This window comes from Andrographis paniculata, unplaced genomic scaffold (genome assembly GCF_009805555.1).
Source record: "Andrographis paniculata isolate CXL003 unplaced genomic scaffold, ASM980555v1 Contig45END, whole genome shotgun sequence".
In the NCBI taxonomy this organism is placed as follows: Eukaryota; Viridiplantae; Streptophyta; class Magnoliopsida; order Lamiales; family Acanthaceae; genus Andrographis; species Andrographis paniculata.
Window position 1 is genome coordinate 1,313,488 of NW_026137579.1, and position 24,188 is coordinate 1,337,675.

At 38.0% G+C, this 24,188-nt stretch overlaps 1 protein-coding gene across 5 annotated transcripts; it reads right to left on the bottom strand.

The window, feature by feature from the left end:
* Positions 1 to 922: 922 nt before the first annotated feature.
* Positions 923 to 23,998, bottom strand: LOC127252147 (uncharacterized). 5 transcript variants are annotated; one of them, XM_051276202.1, is made up of 14 exons: positions 23,463 to 23,988; positions 22,565 to 22,884; positions 22,158 to 22,483; positions 15,548 to 21,528; positions 13,402 to 14,879; positions 12,882 to 13,145; positions 11,761 to 11,981; positions 10,584 to 10,855; positions 6,151 to 9,175; positions 5,910 to 6,042; positions 3,857 to 4,371; positions 2,859 to 3,761; positions 1,934 to 2,116; positions 923 to 1,460 (listed from the first exon to the last, which is right to left on the bottom strand). In XM_051276202.1, exons 1-14 carry the CDS (start codon positions 23,792 to 23,794, stop codon positions 1,263 to 1,265), a joined length of 14,151 nt encoding a protein of 4,716 aa, XP_051132159.1. In that variant the 5' UTR covers positions 23,795 to 23,988; the 3' UTR covers positions 923 to 1,262. The 5 variants fall into 5 exon arrangements, with proteins under 5 accessions (XP_051132159.1, XP_051132158.1, XP_051132160.1 ...); XM_051276201.1 differs by having other exon boundaries at positions 22,158 to 22,884; XM_051276203.1 differs by having other exon boundaries at positions 22,158 to 22,802; positions 23,463 to 23,581.
* Positions 23,999 to 24,188: the final 190 nt, after the last annotated feature.

The following is a 24,188-nucleotide window of genomic DNA, read 5'->3' on the forward strand; positions in this document are numbered from 1 at the left end:
TTGCCCTCTGAAATTTCTTTCTTTTTTTTTTGTTAGTTATATATTGTATATAGCGTAATTGAACCCATATGAACGCTCAGATATTTGTTATTATAATTATTATTATTTAATTTTTTATAAACATATGCAGAACCAAAGGGATAAATATAAACCACCTTCTCAATTATAAATGTAAAAGGTAGTTATTGTTTGAAAGCTAAGAAAAAAGCTTTGCCACTTAAGATGGTTTCTTAATTTGCAACATTTTAAAATTTGTTGCTTTTATATACCCCTCTACTTGTCCCCTCAAATGTATAAAAGGTTTAAGGTGGGCATCGATTGATGACAAATACTTCTATTCACATTTATACATAGGAATCAAGAATCCAAACAAATACATAACTATTTCGGTGAAATATGAAAGCAAAATGTCATTCCACCATCTTTCTTTGCACAGTTTTCTTTATATATCTATCTACATTTTTATCTTCAGCGTAAATTTACTTTTGTTATTAAGTTTACCAATTATTCCTCAATCAAAATAATATGCACCAATATTAGGCATTATGTAATGAAAATAAACGAGTAACATAAACCACGTGAGTAAAAGTCTAGTTTTAGCCATACAATTAATGAATTAAATTATTATACGAAGAGTTGGATCATGCGAGTTGTGATGCAGACTTTATAAAATAATTTCAGTTTTAAACAATATAAAAAATCTAATAAATTGATGAATCATTACAAATAATGCTGAATTATATGAATCATAAAAACAGAGCAGAATTACTGAACAGACACACGAATAAATAAATAATATTGACTAATATATAAATCTAAAACATGCTGAGCAACTTCAGCAAAAGATTCGAATCATAAATCACCTCATAAGTATATAAATGAACATGTAATAAATTCAATAAACTGAAATAGGGAGACAATCTTCTTGAACTGAATAAGTACACGTGCAAAGCTAATGGAATCACTGTTTTGTTGCAGCACAAAGTTGGCATCTAGAGACAAATAATGTTTTAAAGATACACACAATAGGATACCCATCAAAATCCAAAGGTTGTTTAAAGAATACCCTTCTCCCTTGAAGAGAAAATTTAGCAAAAGAAATCTCAATGCCCCAAAGTATGTAAGACCTCGACGTTGATTTGTCTATATACAAAAATATACACAGAGGGGTGGACAAACCAGAAAAATATTCATAGAGCTCTGTATGACAACTAATGCAACTAAAAATGAATAAAAGGTTAGATAAAGAAACCTCATTCAAATCAAGGCCGAAATATTCTCATGGTTTTCGATACTTGGATGCGACAGAACGGGCACCTTGAAACTGCAGAAGAGCATCTCCTACACAGTACATGACCGCATGGAATTAATGTCACATCCACTTCATTGTTCAAGCACACTCGGCATGACCAGGCTGCTTTTGCAGTCTCAGCTTCTTTGGCTGCCGACTCACTCTTTTCCTGCTTGTGGCATTCCAACATAATCAAAAGAATTTCTTTGCATCTATTGCTTAAATTGATTTATCTACAATGTTCTATCATGCATACCAACAAAACATTCGTACTTTGTATACCAACATAATGTTCTATCAGGCATATCAACATAGCATTTGGACTTCCTCTCATTGAGTGTATTTTTAACATATCGTCTAGCAAGGTTTTGCAGACAGAAATGCATAAATTATGTACATCAACATAAGAAAATTTTGCTTCTGAACCGCCGGAGAAATGCTAATAAATATATGTGTTGCCCGCCAAAGGTTAAATAGATCAACTGTAACTTTTGTGCTTGCCATCTTTCAGAGTAGATTAGTGTTCAAAATTATAATACTATTCACTGGCCATTGTATATTTGTAGCATGCACAACAATTATCTAACATTCACACACATCACAAGGCACATTAAAGAATGATGAAACAAACAAAAAAAAGACCTGTTCCAGTAATAGTGCTGCCTGAGATTCCTTCAGTTGTTCTTGCATAGTTAATGTGTTCTGCAATAGTGACTGTTTCTCCACATCAAGATTAACTCCGGCTGTTGCAAGCATTTCATGAACTGCTTGGACCAGTTCTGCAGCTGACACTCTGCCATGCTGAAGGTCTTGTACTGGCTGCGGCTGCCCAGAGGCACTTAAAAGGTCAGAAATGGAACTGTGAAGAAATAAACAAAGCAAACATGATGCACCTTGAGATGTATGATTCAAAGAAGATATCCTTCTTCATGACACATTCACAAAGTTTGATAGGTTCTATGAGGTCATAAATCCATTGCCTTTAGGTGAATCAAGATAGGCAGGATCGGAAACAGACTTAAGGGGCCCACGGGAAATTTTGGTGGGGAGAAGGCATTTCCATGTTTTTGGCGACTAACCTAGGGTAGAGTGCTAGGATATACCATGTCCCAAACTTGAACCTCAAACAAAAGAATTTCTGCCACTTTACATTATAGAAGGTCCATATCAACCTATGCCAAATAGCACATTAATTATGAAGAAGCACTGTGACAAGGAAATTTTTCATGTTAGTTTACTACCAACCTATGCCGGCTATGTAAATTTTGACCTGTGAGCTCCTAAAAATAAGCTGAATTTCTAATATTGTATTCAGAAACCTTTCAAAAAATAAAGTATTCTGTGAAGGTGGAAACTGGGACTTTATTGTTGACCAAAGGTACACTATAAAAGTTGCCCACATATGCAAACACAGTCCACAGCAATGACTTAAGTTAAACTCATAAGAGATCACGATTTTCATGTTGCATTGAGTTTTAAGTATTAATATAAATTTACTGTATAGAAAGATGTTACAATGCTTACATCTGCCTAAGGCGAATAGAGAACAAGTTCACAGTATAAGTACCTGAAAGTGCCTTGGCCTGACTTCTCCAGAAGTTTCTGGTCTTGTGCTTTCATTAACTGTATTATATCCTTCTAGATTGGTATCTGATGATTCAGCACTGCCATATGAAATATTTTTATATGAGAAAACATTTGAAGAGAGAATAGGTTCAGTGACCCCTGGTGAGGTTTCCAACATGAATCTGTATAATGCTTGTCCTGCGGATGGCTTGACATTTTCAGGAACCCTTCCATATTTCAACCTTTCTCCATTTGAAGACCTCCAAGCCACTATCTCCCCTTTGTAGAATGGTCTCAAAGGGTGGAATTGAACCCGGATAGCATCTTGGGGCATTATCTCTTTTCCTAGCAAAGAGTCTATTCCACATGCGAACTCTCGGTCACTTTTGTGAGAGCAAAGCTTCAGGGAATCAAGGAGCGCAGGCTCAGTGCTTTCGGGGCAAAGCAGGAAAGATTCAATTGGCAGCGAGATTGGTGAATCTAGAATGTGGCTTACAACAGCTGCAATTACATTGGCAACTGCTATATACTTTGGAGGTTCAGCAACCAAGATGCAAGTTTTGGACTGATCTATGAAGTACAGTGCCCTGTGTTTTGATACGTCTTCCCATTCTGGGAGAATGGTGTTCTTAGCCACGAGAGTAATGTTCACTGACTTTGGAAGCAAGAGGAAATGAGTGTATAAGCATTGAACAAACTTCAATCTTTCTGCAACAGATTCCAAAGACTTTCGGACCTTCTCCAGATCTGCAAAACCCAATCCTGAACTCGCCCTAGCAACACTATTTAGTACTTTCCATACTGCAACTTGAAATGATTCGCTCAATAATTTTTGTCTGATTGCAGTAAGTGAAACAGTACCAAGACATTCCAAATTGCATAAATCTTCGCTGTGGTCCAGCTCCTACAAAGGTAAACAGATAATATCACAACAGGAAACCAACACAAGATCAAGTTAGTCGCATAGGAAATCATAAAAACTACCAGCCTGTTGCCTACCTCTTTGACAACTGCAGAGAGCTTTGAGATGCCAAGGATCTCACACACTCTCTCTGGAAGATCTTGGTGAACAAACCTTAGCCTAGAAGTATCAATATGTTTGACGTAGTGTGAGCCAAGAGAATCCACATATACACATGTTCTAGCATGGACAAGCCTGCAGCCATCATCAGGAACAATTACTTCGGAATCCCAGTTGGAGATCCCTGAGCTGTCCTTATCATCACATATGAAACGCAAAATTTCAACAGCAGCACGGAATTCATTAGGATTTAGGCGCTGGTAACCACAAACTTTTTGAAGATCCGAAAGAAGATTTCTTGCAGAAGCGATAGATAGTGAATCCTTAAGGCCCAAGTCTCTGAGAATATTTACAAAAGGGAGATAAATGGAAGGGAGTTCAAATGCAAATGGGGACAAATTTATCTCCAAGCGTGCAAAAAGAGAGCTTGCGGTCACCAAACGAGTACCATTGGCCGCTGGAAGGAAGGCAACTTGCTTCAGCTTTGCAATATCTGTCAATCCAATGCCTTTTATTAGATCTTGATTACAAGGAAGAACACAAAGAATTAAGAAAAAATAAATAAATTCACATACTTGGGATAAAACAGATCATCTATCTTAGCAGCTTGCATTACCACTTCACAGGAAGTGTAATAAATCATGCTGGTAAGCCATTATACTTCAACAAAGAAGCTACATATATTACAATGTTTTGCAACATAATTCACCATTCCATCTGAGCAGAATATGATTTGGTCAAGACATAACCAACTAGGGGCTTACCAATACAACATAAATAGTTCTCTCTCTCTCTCTCTCTCTCTCTCTCTATATATATATATATATATATATATATACACATATATCCATTTTTCTTGGAGAGAAGATTAACTTTACTTATATTAAAATTATGGTGTAAATAGAGAGAACCAAACTAGGGGGAGGTTTGGGGGGGGGGGGGGGGGGGGTGTTAGCCTATATCTAATTACAACCATACCGAAATATAGGCGTGTCCTACATTTTGCAAAGTGGTATGTGATCCCATTACTGGATCTGGGATGTGCTCAAAGGAGATGAGAGGGGCATCTCGAGACAAGTTAGTTTATTAATCTCTGAGTTTAGGTGGAGCCTCATGAATCCAACAATAAAAAATTCTGAGTTTAGCTACTCTGAGTTTATTATAGTTCTGTCGATATTGTTAGCCGAATCATAAATGATAATCTACCAATGTGGGAGGTGGCTTTGACGATTATATTAGACAATATTCACCACAATCACTCTCACTAACTCAAGGAAAATATCTATCCTTATCTATTAATGAACAAGTAATGCAATATATGTTGTTGTTTTTTTTCTTTTTTTTTTTTGAATACTAATTTTCTCAAAGATAATAATTGACATATTTCAGTTTTACTCAATAAATGTGCAAGTTAATATATTAACCATAATGTAATATTAGATAATTATTATAATTCCATAAGATTATGACAATTAGCATACATGTTGTCGACAAAAATTTTCTTGGACATGCATCATTTGCAAAATAATTTTGAATATATTTAAAGAAATTATAATTAACAGAAGAGAATACAGCACTCCAGAAATAATACTTAAATCAGACAAATTTCCTACTGACGAATGATTAGCCTCTGTTAACTGTTTCAGCCAAAAAATTTAAAAGTCGGATACAAGATAATATATTAATATGATTAAAGTAATAAACTAAATAGGTATAAAAAAATATGTAAATACTTTTAAGGTTGTGGACTGTATGCGCTGTAAATTCAGTATGTATCCTTTAACAAACATGTAAGTTGTTAGAACCCTTTCAATGCTACAAGAATTCCGCATATGAGAGATTTAAAAAACGCACAGCAACACACACACAACAATCAATTTTAATTAGATATCAGAAGCCATAATAAAAACATGAAAACAAAAGGAAACAAAAGTCTATTTAGGCATATACAAAGATTTGTTGACGTGACAAGTGTCCACGATTTTAAGTATGAATATTCCCCTGAAAGAAATGACATGAAACTAATAATACCTGAGGAAGACAAAGAACCCCAGATTTTGCCCAGATACTTCAACACCTCGAGGGCAGCTTCATCAATTGTTTTGACACCTGAATCAGCAGGCCAATGAGCAAGAGTGTCCTCCCCACCATTTTTTCCAATAACCTGGGAGTATCATGCACGCCATTAACTTCGGTCAATAACAAGCTGCAGTTGAACCTCAAACATAAAGTTCTCTTAAAAAAGAAAAAACACTATTGTGATATAGTGTACCTGAAGGTGCTTAAGCACAGTAGAAAAAGGAGGAGGACTTGATAAATGTAGCGGCCCCCAAGCATACTCAGGGGGTACAACACTTTGTATTGAAAGAATTGGTGAACAACTCCAAGAAAGAGTCCAATCCTTCATCACTACAGCTTCAGAGTAGGAACAAAGAACTCTCTTCCCACTTCTTCTGCCAACTATATTTGGAAAGCCCTTTTCACCTGGAACACAAGCAATCTTTCCAAGGCGGTTGCAGAAGTTGTTTCCATACAGCACAGCAAAATTAGAAAATATTGTTTTGATCAAAGTTTCTGCCAATGCCCAGACATCAAAAGACACTTCATTCTCCAAGTTCCAAACATTAAATTCATCAAAAACTTCTGCGTGCTTTGGAGATTCACCTCCAAGTTGCTCCACTCTCATAGCACATTCTAGAATAACATCTGCTTCATTTGAAGTTCGGATACCAGTTTTCCGCAAAATCTGAAGCCATCCATCAGAAATGAATCTTTCTCCAGGGAATTTATTCTTCACTCCAGAAAAGACAGATGTCAATAATGTATCACCTGGATCAAATAAATCTATGGGTTTACACAGGTGTTCTGACAGTTCATCCGCTGTTCTCACAAATTTTGTATCTTTAAGCACCTCAATTACAGAGGAATCTAACTGAAGATCATTCCAATTTGTGTAAATGTATATCAAGATATCCTCCTGCTCAAGCTGAGGTTTTTGCTCAAACCCAGGTAATCCAAACTTTATAAGGATCTGCTGATCCTGCAATTCAGGAATGCCTAGGGCTCGAAGTAAACGACTTCCAGTTGAACTGGTTGAGTGAGAAAGGCACTGATCACCAGATGGCTTAAGAAATGTGTTTGATGAGATCATACAAATATCCCGGCCTCCCAATTGAGTATACGTGCCTGAAACTGTCCTATAAATAGGAAGTTCACGTATCACTTCAAGCTCTTCCCTTCCATAACCAGTGCCACATGAAGAGAAATCAGAAGCCAATAAATTGAAGAGTTCATCTCGATCAGAATCAGATAAGGACACTGGTTGAGGTAAATATCCAGCTTGTTTAGATGCTACAAGCTTGGATGCAATAACAAGACCCAAAGACTGCCCATCAACTGGTAAACACTTCGATGAAGAAGCACAATCTAAGTAATTGGCGTCAAATATTGGAACACTGCATTTATTAAGCAATGGGAACAACCAAGGATATTTTTCTTCTATAGCCTTGAAAGACAACAAGAATGGTTGAAGCTCAGAAGACTCTGAACTTAGATCAGAGTGACTAACTTCACATGTACCAACAGTGTCATAAGAGTTCAAAATACTGATGGTCGGAGGAAAAAAGACAAGATGCCGTTCTTTCACACGGCACAAGATTGGACGACCAAGAAAGGCAGGAATAAGAGGCCAATCAGAAAACAGAGAGATGTCATCTGATGAGTCTCGAAAAATCTTCCAGAAGAGTTTAATCCACTCAGGAGAAGGGCCCGCTTCACTTCCAGAACTAGCAGTTCTTTCCCATGAAAACCAGGGAGCAGTTTTTGAGTAAATTACATGATTTGCCCAATTATCATCGAAAACGGATTTCATGTGGGAGGCAAGCAAGCGAAGAGAAAAAGGTTGGAGTTTCAAGAATGATTGAATGGAGCGATTAGAGAAAATATTTCGCAGGACAGGTCTCTCTAGCACTCCTGGATGGATGAACTTCCCTGCAAAAGAAGTGATCAGACATTGTTCATCTTTGTTTGCAACCCAAATTTCAGTAAACCCCAACTTGCTCAGACTAGATTTTGCAGTTGGACAGGGTAAGCCTTTCATTTCAGATGAGATATTCAAAAACTTCTGATCCTCAATTGTATTGATGCCATAGGAACCATAACTAGTACTCCCAGTCAAAGACAAGGAACCTCCTGTCCTGCCCATATCTTCAACAACACCACGGCCCAAATCAAATAAGGCCTTTCCTAAACTTGTCATCATTTCAATAGCATCTCCTCCAGAATTGACCGAAGGATAAGCAATGCCACGCCTTCGGGAAATTATGCCTGGTGCAACAAAGGAATGACTATCTTCTTCTTCGGTCATCGAACCGACATCAGAATTATTCAAGTTCCTTGATGTCTGAAGTTCACTTGATCCAGATGACTCAAGAAGCTGGATATCAGATAAGCAGTATTCGAGAACATCTATATAGGTATCTATTGGCCAACTACCACCAGCAGGTGAAGAGCCACGAAGAAGGTCCCGTACCATCTTTGGTTTGATATTTCTGACTGCAATGCCTACAGCTTGAATTTCAGTGACCAGCTCCCAAGGGATTGAAAATACAGGATAATGTTCCTTGACAAAAGCACAAACAGATGCAGGTAAGAGGTTGTCCCCTACTCCAATTCCAGGTTGTGAGAGAAACATACCATCGGCAGCTTTAACTAAATTTCCAGAAGACAGCTGCCAAACAGGTAGCTCAACAAGACGAACATAAAAAGGCCTAATAACGTGTTCAATTAAGCATTCCCAGTCTGCTTGAGGTATCATGGTAGTTGATTCTCTGTCAATAGATTGTTTAGCCTGGAAGTTTCCTGTTGACCTGGGCCAAAATGAATATATTTCATCCCCATACGAATTCAGAATTAAACTAACTGAATAGCCTAATTTAGGAGGCTCAAGAGCTGAAGTTAATGGGTCTTTCCGTAATTTTTGCATATCAAGTATCAGTCTAACATAGGAATCACAAACACAAGACATCAGTTCTTTGTTCCAAGCTTCAATCAACTGACTTCCAGCATCAGACTGCACCTCCAATGCACCTTTGGTATCTTGGCATCCAAAAAGGTAACGACCCCGATTATGACGGACAAGGAAAGCTCCTACTACAGTTACTGGTATGTATATACTGCTTGATAGAGGAAGAGGACACATTATGGTGTTTACAGGATTATTTTTGACAGGATGACCATTCCGTGATATATGTGCAGCAACTCCAGCAACAGGTGTGAGGTTGTATGCAAGATACCGCCTGCATAACCAAAATAATGTCAGCTAGAAAACATCAACATTCTGTAAGATAACTCATGGTGAGGTCTTTGAGGAATGTCTACATGCATTTAAGATATCAACTGGTTACTGGCTCATGATACCACCTTTAACTTCACACTCACGGTTCAGGTATTGAATGATGTCTTAGAAGTTTTTTGATTTAATTGTATATATTAACCTATATCTATGATCTATACTCCTCATCTAAGTCTTTTTTATCTAAAATAATAAATAAATGCTTTCACATATCCAGACATGTAATTTCTAGCAGTTCTCTGTAGTTACTCCAAAAATTTTATAAGATATCCTCTCCATGAATATACTGAGATGAAAACAGAAATGATTGGTCTTGCTTATTGGCTTGACCATTGAATTGAGTGCGTGGTAAATGCTTTTGCCCCCTCCCTCCGGACTGAAGTGAGCCGAGGAGCCAAGTTTAGTGCTAGCGCTACAATTTGGGTGCCAGCACGTAGCTATTTTAAAGCTTGTTAGACAAAATGAAACTACAGAGACACAAGTGTGTGTGCTATGACATTTCAGATTAAGTGAACATCCTTTCTTCAACAGCCAGACAACTAAGATGCAAGTTGCCTTCCCTGTTATGTTTTGTTTGGTGACTGTTAAGTTGTATTGGTGCAGTCTTCTGGTAATACTCAGAGTTTCTCTTAGTAGGGCTGCCTATGTTCTTTTCTTTGTTTCTATCCTGGATCTGTAACCTCTCTTTCCTACTCTATATATACTATATTCTTCAAAAAAGAAGGGATTCAAGTTGCTATAAGAGCGCTAGGAACTTAGTTCATCTGCCAATTACACAGTTCCCTTTGACAGCATGTCTTTTCTGACTATTAATACATGATGGACTACTTGACACTGATTCACCCACTGTGGTGTGGCCATTCACCATTCAAAACATCAACTTCATGATGACCAAATCAAAGATACACACAGGAATCCAAAACTAAATGGACTATGTGATAGAAATAAAACCAACCAATCACGTAATGTTAATTGTTAAATATAAATAAGAATGAATCTTGCAGCAACGAAATGGCTAAACTATGCTAAAACAGCATCCATCTTTCCTTAGAGCAAAATTTCCGAGACAAAAATTCATGCAAAAGGTAGAGAGTACTTAAAATTGAAATTGTCATGTGACTCATGTCCCACCTATTAATGGGTTTTTTGTGATAAATTTCAAACAGATGAATAAAAAAATTGTCAATGGTTCAGCAGGCAGCTAAAAACCATTCCTACACATGCGAAGAAGCCATGAATCATGATCAATGTCAGATTCTTCCAACTTCCATTATAGTGTCAGAAAGATGTAGGAAAAAATAGTAAAGCAAACAATCACAGGTGATAGCATTCAGTCTCATCTCACAATGTACCTGTCTAGTGCCATATTTCTGGTTTGACCAGAACCCATGCTGAGCACAAGAAGCCATCGATCCACAATTCGAGCTCCCCCCTGAACCATGTTCAAATCCAGCACCTGCAATTTGATTGCAGCAGTAGAGCTACCAAATATACTTGATAGATGGAATTTCTTCCACCTCTTTTCTGAAAAGGGGTTTCTGACAGAAGCAGATAAAGGATCAATATCAACTGAATAATCAAGAGATGACTGCGGGTTTCCATCATCCCATGTTGACAAAGATACCTGCACATAGAGTAATTAAGCTACAAAGACTCAAATATAAACATAAACACATTTCAACCACTAAAATTATTTAAAAGAAGCAACTAAAAAAAAGTCACTGAAAATCTTTCACCCAGAAAAAATAAGAACTATGTCCATACGTATCAGAAGATGTGTAGCCAGGGGAATTTTCAGATCTCAGTTTGGCTATAACTATCAGCAAATCCAGTTTCCTTGGATCTTATAGCTCCAGTCCCTACACTCATCTCCTTTGCAGTCTAGTCCTTATGTGTTTAGGATAGGGCCCCTATTATTTCAGTCCCTCTATGCATGTCTATCTATCAGGAGCTCCTATCTCCTTGGATTGTAATCTACTATTATATATAATCATTTCTTCAAATAAATAAATAAATAAGGCAAAAATCCCCTGTACAAAGTACATTCCATCAGCAAGACTCACAGAACCACTACTGCTCTAAGGCAAAATCCCCCGTACGCTATTTACTTATACAATGATGAGTTACACCCTTGGTTTGTTGACTTCCATTTCCAAAGTGTTATTGCTACCTGTGATTCTTCTCCCTTACTTTCCTAGTGAAATATGGCCTTTATGGTTCTTATTGGCTTAAGCAACCTCCTAGGAATTCTTATTGTCACTGCAGCAATTTAAATGCATTGTTACTATCATATCATGGATACTCTACTATAAAGACAACTATCACATCGTATTTTCTGTTTCTTGATCCAGATGAATCTAACACTTGCTAGACCTTGAGCGATGACACAGGACATAAAGAACTCCACACAATCTGAAGCAAAATCTTGAGGTGTGCTCAATGGAAAAGGCACGACTGTATAAGAATTGGAGGTATTCAACTATGTTTATCTCTATGTGATTGATCAAGTCAGCTAAAAACTGACGTTACCTGCAAAATTGACTTCAAAAAAAGAATCATTCTGGGAGCATGTTCCATGAACTTGTTGAATAATGTTTTCATTCCTGCAGAACCACATTCACCTCCCTCTTCCAAGAATTTAGAAGAAAATGGCATACGTATGATAGTTGAATTTATTGATGACCACGGCATATCTTCGTTAATCAGCATGGGACTGAACTGATCACGAAAACGCTCAGTCAATTTTGTACCTAATTTAAACAAAACACTCATTAGTAACACTATTAAAAATCTCAATGCAGTTTTTGAGCAATAACCCACCATGAAATACACTTTTTCACATAGATACGAAATTTTAATTAAAATTGAAATGCCGGAAGCATACTTCCCACCATTAGACATATAGAAGAGAAAGAAATGACAATCTAATTAACAAAATTTTCTAATACTCCATCTATCATGTAAAATTAGTTCATTTGGTTTGGGCACGGGTTTTAATGTGCTATGTACTTTTCACTTTTATTGTAAGAAAAGTAGAAAAAAAATAGTTAAAAAAAGGTAAAAAGTAGTATCATTTTTTGCTAAAAAAGAAAATGAGCATATTTTTTTATGACAAATAAATAAGGAAAGTAAACATATTTTCTTATGAGAGAGAGTATATATTGTAAATGCAAAAGGAAGGGGAATATCATACACATCCCTCGTATACGAAGTACACATCTTAAAACCAATTAGTGATAGGAGTAGTCCTTTACTCTTATAAGCAATAAGGAGCTCCCAACATTTTTCAATGCGGGACACATAATAATTACTTTCACATTTACTATATATTTAAGATTAGTGGACATGCAAACAAAACAAATATGAGAGTCAAAGATACTCAAAAACAAGGTGTGTTTGTTTGGAGGTTTTGATTTTCGGTTTGGATTTGAATAGTGTGATTTGAATTTGAATAGTTATTTGATATGATATAAATAGGAATTGATGTAATGTTTTGAATGTAAAATTGATTTGTAGTGTAATATAAAAAATAAAAAATAAGTATTGTATTTAATTAATTTTTTTTTGGGGGGGGGGAAGGGGGGGTTGAGGAATTTGGGAATTGTAGAAAACAAATCAAATCACTCAAACAACACACCCTTCAGCCATACCTCTTAAGGGAAAAACTTTAGCACATGGAGAGCATGTCGAAGATGTTGCGATTGCTACACCTCTAGGATCAAAAATGTACAAGCAACCATTAGTTATCACTGATGGAAGATCAGTAATTGAGAAACAACTCAGCAATCCCAATCCATAGTTCAAAGTGTCACCCCTCAGATTCCATGGTGGACGAAACTGCAGACTAGCTATTTCATCTCCACTTAAGCTGGCTCCCTCCAGGACAGCCACCAGGGCAGGCCCTTGAAATTCAGCTGCATAAGTTCATAATTAGCATCTCTAGCATGAGTTGGGATAATTATAAAGTAGTGACAGACTAAGCACATTATCTAAAAGATGCCGCAATTCAAAATATGTGGGGAAACATCAAAATTGGCATATTCCATAAACTCACAAAACCCATTCTCAGTGAGAAGAGATTCAAAAAAATCATTGCTGCAAAAAGCATTAGCATTCGACATGAAACAGATTATCATAGTCTTAACTAACTATCAATTTACAGATGATTACCAAGATTATGCTGCAGAAGAAGCTGGCGTGGATGTTCCCTCTTGTCAAAGATGAAGTAAAGTTTTTTCGCTTTGCAGCAATCAGCCAATTCAAGCAAATCAAAAAGAAGAGATTCATAGTCCCCATGTGATTCCAGTAACTCGCAAATTTTGTTATAGTCCATGCAAGGAATGTCCTTAGTCAATTCTTTACTGACTAAAGAAAGGGACCGAAGCGATTGAATTCCCAACCTGTTGGCCAGGTCATAGCTGATGGAAGAATGCACGAAACGTTTACCAACAAGAGAATTACCCTCTATCCACGGTGCATCATTATAGACAAGATCTGCTGCACCCATAAGCACTCCAGTAGAGTCTGGAATCAAAAGTGTACTGAAAACTTCTGATCCTGACTCATTCAAGTAGTTATCAGTGATCGTCTCTAGGACACACTGAACAAAATTCAACTGATCAGCTGACAGAGTGCCACCTGTTACATCATTCTGCAATCGTTTTAAAACATTAATATAGTCGAATACATTAAAATTTTGTCTGACACCCAAGGCTAAAAGCAGATCCTGAAATACTGACAGCTCAGATGGTACCACATACATGTAGGGACTAAATTTTACAGGTGAATCAAATGCAAGCACGTCTGGGGAAACAAAATCATCTCCAATCCAAACCCACTTAATGCCATCAAAAGAAGATTTAAGAAATTCCAGATCATCATCATTTTTTACATAATCTTGCAACTGTGAATAGATTAATGGGATATGCTTTTTCAGTTCAGTATCACAATGCAACCTGATTTCATTATAGTTGGCGGACAAACCAACTAATTGCGCAACCAATGTCTCCACATCCTGAGGATCCCTCCAACCAAGTTTATGCATCAGTATATTGGAACATCCACCATCCAATAGATGCATTTTTGATGAAACTAACCACATCTGTGATTTAGGTCTGGTTGCAGCTGGTGTTGCTATTGTATTGGATGAGTCCAACCATGGAAGGCCCTGAACAGGCGGACCAGAATATACAGGACACCAGTTGATAGACCTCAGATCTGACCAAAATTCATCCCCATTTATATCATCAAGCAAGCTTTTGAAAGCTGAATGAGCATCCACATCATTCATTAAGTAGTCCACAAAACCATAATCAGTCAACTGTTCTTCACATCCAGACAGTGTGAGGTCTGCTGATTCTATGGCATTGACAGAGTGCCCCATATTATCTTCATATGATGACTTCATCGTAAGTGCATTCAAACAAGAAAGCAACCTCCTTGCAAGTATCAGAGCTTCTGAATTATCTGATTCATATAAAATTGAAACTGACCTTGCACAATCAAGTAAACCAGAAATACCCAATTTTTGTCTTAGCCCAAGGGTGACTAACGTTTCCACAATTTCAGGGTTGGAAAATTTCTCGGACGGGAAGAAGGTTCCTTCGTGGAGAAACATTTTTAGTTCAGGAACTCGAGGATCATAAAGTCTGCCATACAAAATATTGTAAGTTAATAGGTGCATAAATGTATCAGTAAATGTTGAACTCAGGGGCTAAACATGTACACAATCACTTCTGACATGACTTTGGAATTAGATTGTGGAACAGCTCCATTCTCCTCATTCAGAATCCAGTTTTGTGACCATACAATATACATATAGTTTTTCTAAAAATAGGGATTTAGAAAGTGATAAGTGGCCATCACTGTGTAATAAACCAATCTAGAAAACTCAAAATAAGAACACTATAGCCAGGCAAACAACTCCTCTCCTTTTCCAGCTCCTACAAAGCCACTATGAATATTTCTAATGCACACACTTGAGAATTCTTGCTTCCTTGCCCATGTTTGATCTCACTCCAAGAATTCTTTCTATGGCATGTTCATATGTAAATGTAGTATTTGAAAATCAAACATCAATGTTAAACATGTAAATAGTGTACATGTGCAGGTTCTTGCTCTCAGGAAGCAATTTTACAGCTCTAATACCATATTGAGCAGTGTTAGAATTGACAATAGCTTTGTCTGCACCTCATATTTTGGGCAAATAGAAATCAAATGCTCGTAGTTATATATCATGCATCACAGTGATATGCCTCCCCCCTCTCACTCCCCCCCCCCCCTCCCCCCCTACTAGGAATAAGAAAAAGAAATATACCGGAATGGCTCTTTCCAAGATCTATCTGCTGCCTGAACAAAAGCTGTTGAAGAGAACACTGCTTTGCAAGTGTTATCCTCCTCAAATAAAGATCTAATGTCAGACAAAATGGATGAGAGAGATCCCTCCTGGGAAATAAATTCTGGCATGCGGGGAAGTACATAATCTTTGTAGAAGTCAACTCTTGATGGCTCCTTGACACCTAAAAACTTTTCCAATATTGTTCTTTCTTTTTCTGAGTCCAATTTCACAAAGTTATCATCTAAAAGTTCTTCACGTACTGATGCCGGTTTTAGCCATTTGAAAGATCCACTTAAAGATACAAGTTTTCTATTCTTGAATGACTCAAACATTGGAATTTGCTTAATAGCAGTGATATGAGTACTCTCCATCAAACCATCTAAGAACCACTTGGATTGGAGAAGAAAACTCCGAAGTTCATGCAGTGCCCCATCCGTAGCCTCACCAAAGAGCCCCTCAATGTCTTCTGGCTCACTAGGAACTGCCAGCAGTGCATTTAGAACACCCATTGCTGTTGGGGACTGCACATAATGTTTCAGCTGAGAATGTTCAATCGGGATATCACGCCTCAGGATTAAGCACCCGGATCTCTGCAACAATGCTGACATGTTTTCACTCCACCCACCATCTCTGATTACATTAGAATTTTTGACAAGTTGTATGAGAATATTACTTTCTACTGGCAAAATTGGCCAGGAAGAAAACAACGAAAGATCTTCACATGATGTTCTCAGATAGCTCCACAGAAATCTTATCCATTCCAAACTGGGATGATCTTTAATATCAGGAACCCAGGTCACTTGCTTAGCATTTCGCCATTCTGCTGGAAGTAGTCTCATAAGCAATTTTTCAAGCAGGTGACATGTCAGAAAAGATATATTGAAACATTCACTTTCAGCTATAGCACACAACTTATCATATATATAATCAGAGATTCCACAATCTACCAGTTGATGCGGAAGAGAATCCTTTAAAAGGCTGTATCCATCTCCTCTTACAACATAAATTTGATCACCTAACCCTCTTTTGTCCAGTTTTGCGAAGGCTCCACTTGAGAGTGGTATCAAGGGTAACCCATAGAAACTTTGAGATGCAAATGGTCTTCTAAGATCAAGTAAGCAGTATTCAAGTGTTAAGATCATTGCATCTCTATCTCTAAATTCACGCTTTCTTCGAATTAGAAGAGTTCTAAGCAGTTGAGGTGTGAGGAAATGCAACGAAGGGGAGATCTCCACAAATTTGTCAACAATATCCTTCGGGAGATTAGCCACAGGTAAACCAGCATCAGACAATGCTTCAATCAGTTCCCATGCTTTATTGAAATTATGATCAGGAAAAATGGCTTGCTTGGGTGAAATCCACTGGCCTCCACGAGCCTTGGTATATAACACATGAAGACCACTCTCAGAGATAAATTTATAGAGCTTCTGTACCACCAAGGTCCAAGGTTCAAAACCTCCACTGGTGGGCCACAAGGAAAAAAATAAGTCACTTGTGCCAAATTCCTTTGCAACAGTCTCCAGAAGATAACCATAAGCAGGTGCAACAACTTCTTCAAGGAGATAAATGTTCCAATCTGAACGCATCTTACCATCCCCAGTCATGTCATCCCCAAACCATATATCCCTTCGGTTTGATGACAGCTCAAAATAAGCATTTACATGAACGGGAAAACCAGTGCTAATTGGAAGTGGCAAGAAGCAGAAGGCACGACCCTCAAAATTTCGTGCAACATGAGAGGAAGCTTGAAGTAACTTCATAATGTCATCAGTATTAGGAAGAGAATTGTCAAGAACTTCATCACTCCCACCCATTTTTTTCTCATGCTCAACAGAATTGATAGGCGTGGCTATACAGGCCCAGGGAACAAACTTGAAAAATTTCTTGTTGAAAGTTGCCGACTTATCCTTCCTGTGGAAGCTACCCAAGCTTTCACTAGTTAGCCACAAGCTTGACCTACAACCAGAGGAGCTCTGCTCTGACACCAAAAGTTTCTGAGACCTCCATGGAATATCCATGTTGATTGATTTGCTCAGCTTTTGAAGGAACTGATCTTTATTCAATCCTTCCGACTGATTCCCATACATAGAGCTAAAAACGTGACTAAACTGACCTTTTTCAACCTCTGGCTCATTAATGCAATCCCTATTAACACGGTGCAGTAATTGCATTTCACTATTATGACCTTCCTTCACAAAAATGGATATAGTCTTTACATTGCGTAGGAAAAGTAAAGTTGCAGAAATCACTTCGGAAAAAGAAGAAAACAATGATAGTACATCCGCAGGAGAATATACTTCCTTCTTTATTTGGCTCCTGGATGCAGAATTTGCATTCCTAAGGGCAAAGCGAAAAAGAGTTCCAGGAAATGAATGTTGAAGATCACACCCAAATTGAAGAAACGGGGAAAACTGATCAGGAAATTGTTCCAAAATTTTTCGACCCACAAATTTAATCCGGAGACCTGGGTGAGTTGGAGAAATTCCTGGCAAGTTGCAAGCATGAGGATCAAACATAACAATGTTCTCCCCCGAAACAAAAACTGGAATATCAGTGAAATGATAAACACAATTAAATCCAAGCCCAAATCTTCCAATTGCAAAAGGTTTCTCAAGTTTATTTTCCTGGCCAATACGGGAAATAGCATAGAGATCCTGTGAACTGAAAACAGAGTCATTGAAACAATACAATGCTGGCCCCTGCCAATCTCCCATTTCTGGTGAGAGTAGTGATGAAGTCCCATAATGAGTTTTATCCAGCAAAAAGATCACATTAGAAGCTCCTGCGTCCTCAGCATTTTGAACCAACTCAAAAAGAACTGCAGGACCATCAGGATACATATCAAGTATGTGTCTAAGTCTGGTTGTCAAAGCTTCATGCTGCCCAAATGCTTCTGCAGCACCAGACAAACTCAAATTCATTGAATCAGCACTCTCTGCAAGCAAAATCCTCCGGAAAGAGCGAACCCCAAGCTTTTCAGCAATATCATGAGATATGTTTCCATGAACAAATTTATGTACAGCCTGCTTAGCACCCATAGATAGAGCTGCACTGCCAAATATGTTCTCAGAACTTTCAGACTCAAGCAACCAGGGAGCATCATTGTAGACTAAATCCGTTGAACTATGAAGCCTGCCAGATGCATCCGGAAGATATATATGTGTTTGGTCTTCATAAAAGTGAGCTTCAGCAAGATGTTGAGCAATAAACGTAGCAGCAGCAATTTCTTCAGATTTCAAAGGACTGGTGCCCTTCTTAGTTGCCATTCTACTCAATATATTTGCGTAATCAGGTGGTCTCAAAAATTCCTGAATACCCAACTCCAAAAACAAGTCACTGAATGCTGCTAAATCAACAGGTATGACACGTATATAGGGAGCCAAATGAAGAGGGCCATTAAGGACCACCTCATTCGAAGTAGCAAATCCATCTCCAACCCATATCCACCTACAACCTTCAAGGACAGCCTTTACAATATCAATTTCATCTGAACCAAGCAAGGCCATCAGGATAGCATATATCCTTGGCATTGCCAAAGCTAGTTCCTGTCGAAGATTTGCATCAGACACCATTTCATTATTTTTACCAAGTTCAAGAAGCTGGGCAGCAACTACACTCCCCCCTGGAGGGTTCAACCAGCCGAGTTGATAGGATAATGCTGATGAGGAGCATTCTCCATCAAGTATACGCATGCTTGCGGATACAAGCCATATGTCTGAGTATGGTCGTACAATTTTAGGAGGAGCAACCAAAGATGAGACCGTAGGCCATGGTAACAAAGAGTAAGGAGGATCAATAAGGACTGGGCACCAGGAAATCAGCCTCAGCTCATTCCAAAACTTATCTAATTCTGATTTCAAATGGCGAGATTTAAATGCATTTGCAGCTCTTGAAAACATTCTGTTCACTGTGCTTTTATCATAATCCGATGAGTCAGGTAGCCACTTTAAGGCATTGGCTTCCAGATAAGAAAGAAGTACCTTCCCTTTTGAATGCGATTTTTCTTGCTTTCCATGCATTAAGAGTTCCACATGTCTAGCCGCTTGTATAACAGCATCAATAGAAACAGTTGTCTTAAGACCCAAACCTTGTAGCATGTCTAAAACAACAGATTCCCTGAAAATCCCAGAAGGAAAACTATCATAATCTTCAAGCAAAGCAGAGAGTTCCTCATTTCTTGGATCATAGAGCATTGATGGACTTTTCAGGGTGCCGCTACCAGTTGGGACAAATTCCAAAATTTTTAAGCTTTCCCTGAATGATACATCCTCTGCACATAATTGTGGTAGTTCTTGAAGAACAGAAATCATGACACTGTTACGAACATCAGTTTCCAACTGTCTTATCCTATTCAGAACATGAAGCTTATAGAACTGTGTCTTCCTCATTCTTTCAACACCATAATATCTCATTAGCAATTCTTCTTCAGTGCTTGACAAATTATATATAAACTCGCTAGAAAGCAAGCACTCTGGGCAATTTAATGGAGGTAGGAATTTGCGGGGATTTACTAAATCAGAATACTTAAAACTTTCAGCAGATTCTCCATCATAGACTCTATAAATTGGTAGCCACTTGCTATTCTGTATGTGAGAATCATCCATTTGCTTTCCAACAAACCACGACGGATTCAAAAGAAATTGACGAAGCTCATCTCTTTCACTAGATTCCAGAAACTGAAGAAACTGAGTAATACTATCATTAGAAGACACATCATAGATTGAATCCAAGATTCCAGCAGCATCAGCATCATGCACATAATTGATTAAATCGGGGTGTTCAAAGCCTTGGTCACTGTTCAGTATCTTGCATCCTATTTTAATAAGGATGAGTTGCATTTTCTCAGGCAAATCTTTTAAATTAAGCAAGTTTTTCTGTCCATGAGGCCTATACAAATGCCCTGACACTGATGGTATTATAGGCCAATCTCCAAAAAGGGATAATTCTTGACATTGCTCACGAAGGTAACGCCAAAAAAGTAGAAACCATGATGAAGTAGGATGGGAAGAATTGGAATCTGGATCCCACAAAATCTCTGTCCTATATTTCCATTCGGCTGGTACAAATTCAGAAAATAAGGGGATGAACTCATTGATGTTAAAAACAACCAAATTTGCTCCTGCCACATTTGCTATAGATGTAAGCCTGGATAGTAGCTTTACAGGAATGCTCCGATCAATTAATCTCCCTGAAATTCGTTGAAGAAGCATATATTCCAACTCATTGCAAATAAAGTAAGTGACCCCTTTTGAGAATTTAGATAATGATCCAAACTCTCCATTTGCTAATGGAAGCAACGGCAGGTTAGATGCATGTATTCCAATCTCTGCATCAACCAAATCCTCAAGGCAATAGTCCAACAGCATAAACTTGTCAGATTTGTCAATTACATTCAAAGATTGGCACTTTCTCAAATAATGGCGTACTGACTCAGGTGTTACAACATTTTTACATGTGACAGATTTGCAATTTAAGATCATATCATATAAGTCACCTGGTAAAGAAACAATGGGCATTCCAAGCTGGACAAGAACCTGGGCAATATCCTTACTCCCAAAAATCTCCACATTATTCAAAAATGCATTCTCGGGAGAAATCCACCTCCCGCCTTGAACATCTGAATAAAGGACAGGCGAATCCCAGATGCTCCTATAGATATGATCAACTAACAAATTCCATGGTTCTTCAAAAGTGCCAATAGGCCATAAAGAATAATATTCTGTTGAATTCAAGAGTTTTTGCAAGCAAAGCAGTAATTTCGTAAAACATGGAGCCACAACATCTTCAAGTACGAGCCTATTCCAGACGGAACGAACTTTTCCAGCTCTGTCCATGTCATCACCATACCAAATGCCACGGCGGTTTGAAGAAACCTCAAAGTATCCATTAATTTGAATATGAAATCCAGTTTTCACAGGCAGTGGAAGAAAGCAGAATGCCCGTCCAAGCTTCTGATGATCCTGTTGAGATTTCAATGAAAATTAATCACATGTGAAATCAAAAGCACCAAATTCCGCTTTAAAACAATAGAAAATAAGAAGAGTTTAAGCATTAGAGTGCATATAACCTTTTCTAGAAACTTGAGAGTAAGGAAATAAGTAAGACATTAAATTGCATAGTAAGGATATTTCAGGCATTTTACAATCATCTTCTGCCAAATAGTAAGGAAGTGTAACAACACTAAACTACTGTGATCCAGATGTTATCAAGTACACAATTAGATGTGCTCTGTCTTGAAATGCTCAGCCATTAAAATAATACTACAAATTACTTATTAGAATCTATTTTAATAAGCAACCAAATTGGCCATAGAAAGAGGTGCAGCAGCCATCAAAACGAAACAAGAATAAAATTTCAAATTTCCATGTGGCATAACACATAAATATAAGTATCATTGCCCATGATAATCCACTATATGCGCTATAATTACATGTGTGCATAATCACTAGAATCTGATCACAAATGCTTGGACAAAAATTTATAAATGCACCCCTTGAAAGATTTACATTTGACAGAAAGAGAAAATGAGAGTACACCAGATTAGACATATATTATCACTATAGGTGGTATATTGAATTAGGAACATTACATTAAGTGGATCATCTGATATGCATGCTGCTACTGATGCCCAAGGCAACAGATGCATGTCATAATCCTTGCCTGCTGTAGCTGCAAAAGTACCAATTCTACTGGACGGTGAAGCCATCATTTGCACCACATAGAACTTATGGGTTTTTGTTTGAGGAACATTCCCAATCACAGACTCACTCAAGAAGTCCAATGGGAAGGCATCCATCTCATAATCAGAAGAAAAGTTTAGTTTAGAGAGTCTGTGAAGTGCCTGCCTGTGCCACACAACGTCATTGTTTGTCAAGTTGATAGAGCAGGAGTACATCCTCTTTGGCTCAGGCATCCCTACATCCCACACATACATTTCTAAGGATAGCACACATTTAAGGAAAATTAATGATAGAATTCCTTCCTCGTAAAGCTGACCAAACATTGAAGATATATCATCCTCAAGGTAAGCCTGCTTAGAGAGCTGACTATTTGCAGCCTGATCTCCATTCCTCAAAGGAAAACGAAATAAAGTTCCGTGGAAAGGGCTCTTCATGTCACAACCAAAAGCACAATATGGAAGAAATTGGTCTTTATACAGTGAAAAGGCAGACGAGCTGACATACTCTATTCGCTTCCCAGGATTAGCTATAGAGATGTTTGGAAGATAAACACCCTGGGGATCAAACAGTACAACATGTTTACCACTTACAAAAGAAGGCAAGTCAGTTAAATGGTACACCGAGTTGAAGCCAACCCTACAAAAAAGAAGTTACAGATATTTTTATTAAAATTAAAATAAAAATATAGACGAAAAACATTAGTTCCAAACAAGAGATCCTCAAATAATACTATATTCCCATCCCAACGTTACACATAAGAAGGCAATTTCAAGCAATGCAGCAAATACAAATGAAACGTTAAAAGGATCAGAATCTAGCAAAAGCAAAAACTAAACTAATAATGTTGGCATCTAGCTACCAATCATCTGTCACCATAGCAAAGTTATTTACACCCCACTTCGAAATGTCAAGACATGCAGCATTGAAAACACACCGATTTGACCAAACAAAAAAGCTACCACTGAGGAAAATAAACCATTCATGCATCAAGGCTGCATGTATAATTGTTGAAGACAGATACTTCATAATCCAAACATTCTATAAGCTTTTGCTCAATTCTGGTTTATAAATTTTTCATAGAAATATATTTCCTACTAAAAGGTAATTAATATTTCATCGAAACAGACGGTGAACAAAGTCCCAAACTTTAATTATATAAACCAATAAGAGAAATCGCAACTCGTGAGAATGCATTTATTACAGGAATCAATTACCCGAAGCGACCGGTCTTCCAAGCATTGGAATGTTTGGAGCTGCCGCCAATCCGTGAAATACTGGCAAAATCTTCTTCCGTGAAAACGGCGTCATTGTAGGCCAACAGAGCGGGGCCCTGCCACTGGGCAAGGTTACTCGAGAGCAGAGAATCAACGCCGTGTGTCCTGCGGTCGAGGCAGAAGCGCACGGTGGTAGCGCCAGCATCATCGGCGTTCTGAATGAGTTCCTTGAGGACAGTGGTGCCTTCCGGATAGTTCAACAGAACCTCTCTGATCCGACGCGTCAAATCTACCTTCTGACCGAAGTCTTCGAGAAGAATTGGTCTTTCCATTACCGGCGGCGAGTGGACTTTCTTCCGGTCTGAACTTCCCGATCACCCAAATGCGAATTCGTTTCTCATGATCACAGGTCGCAATCTAATCAACACATGAAAATGAAAATGCTGTCGAGGGTGGAAATTCTTCGACTATTTTAGAGTCACGTCACGGTTTTAGTCGGCGAATGTTTCTCCGAAATTGTTGCCCAAACACGACTTTAGATGTCTCTCTGTTGTAGCATATTTGTTTTCTACTGCTTAGCGACTTTTCCTTACCGGGTTGCTTTCTTTTAACGTTTTTGGAGGTGCGAATTTAAACATGGTAGGTTAGTCGATGTACATATACATTCGTTGCCTTTGAAAAGCCATTTTGGTATTTTTAATTTTTTTAGTGAGAAAGATTTTACTT

Bases quoted from the DNA above. Each gene is read 5' to 3' on its own strand.
- LOC127252147 (XM_051276201.1), bottom strand. From the start codon at position 23,794: ATGGAAAGACCAATTCTTCTCGAAGACTTCGGTCAGAAGGTAGATTTG. The intron at 21,529-22,157 runs GTAATGTTCCTA...AAATCTCAACAG, and splicing joins TATCAGATGATCCACTTAAT to GATCATCAGAAGCTTGGACG. The intron at 3,762-3,856 runs GTAGGCAACAGG...TTACCTTTGTAG, and splicing joins TCTCTGCAGTTGTCAAAGAG to GAGCTGGACCACAGCGAAGA.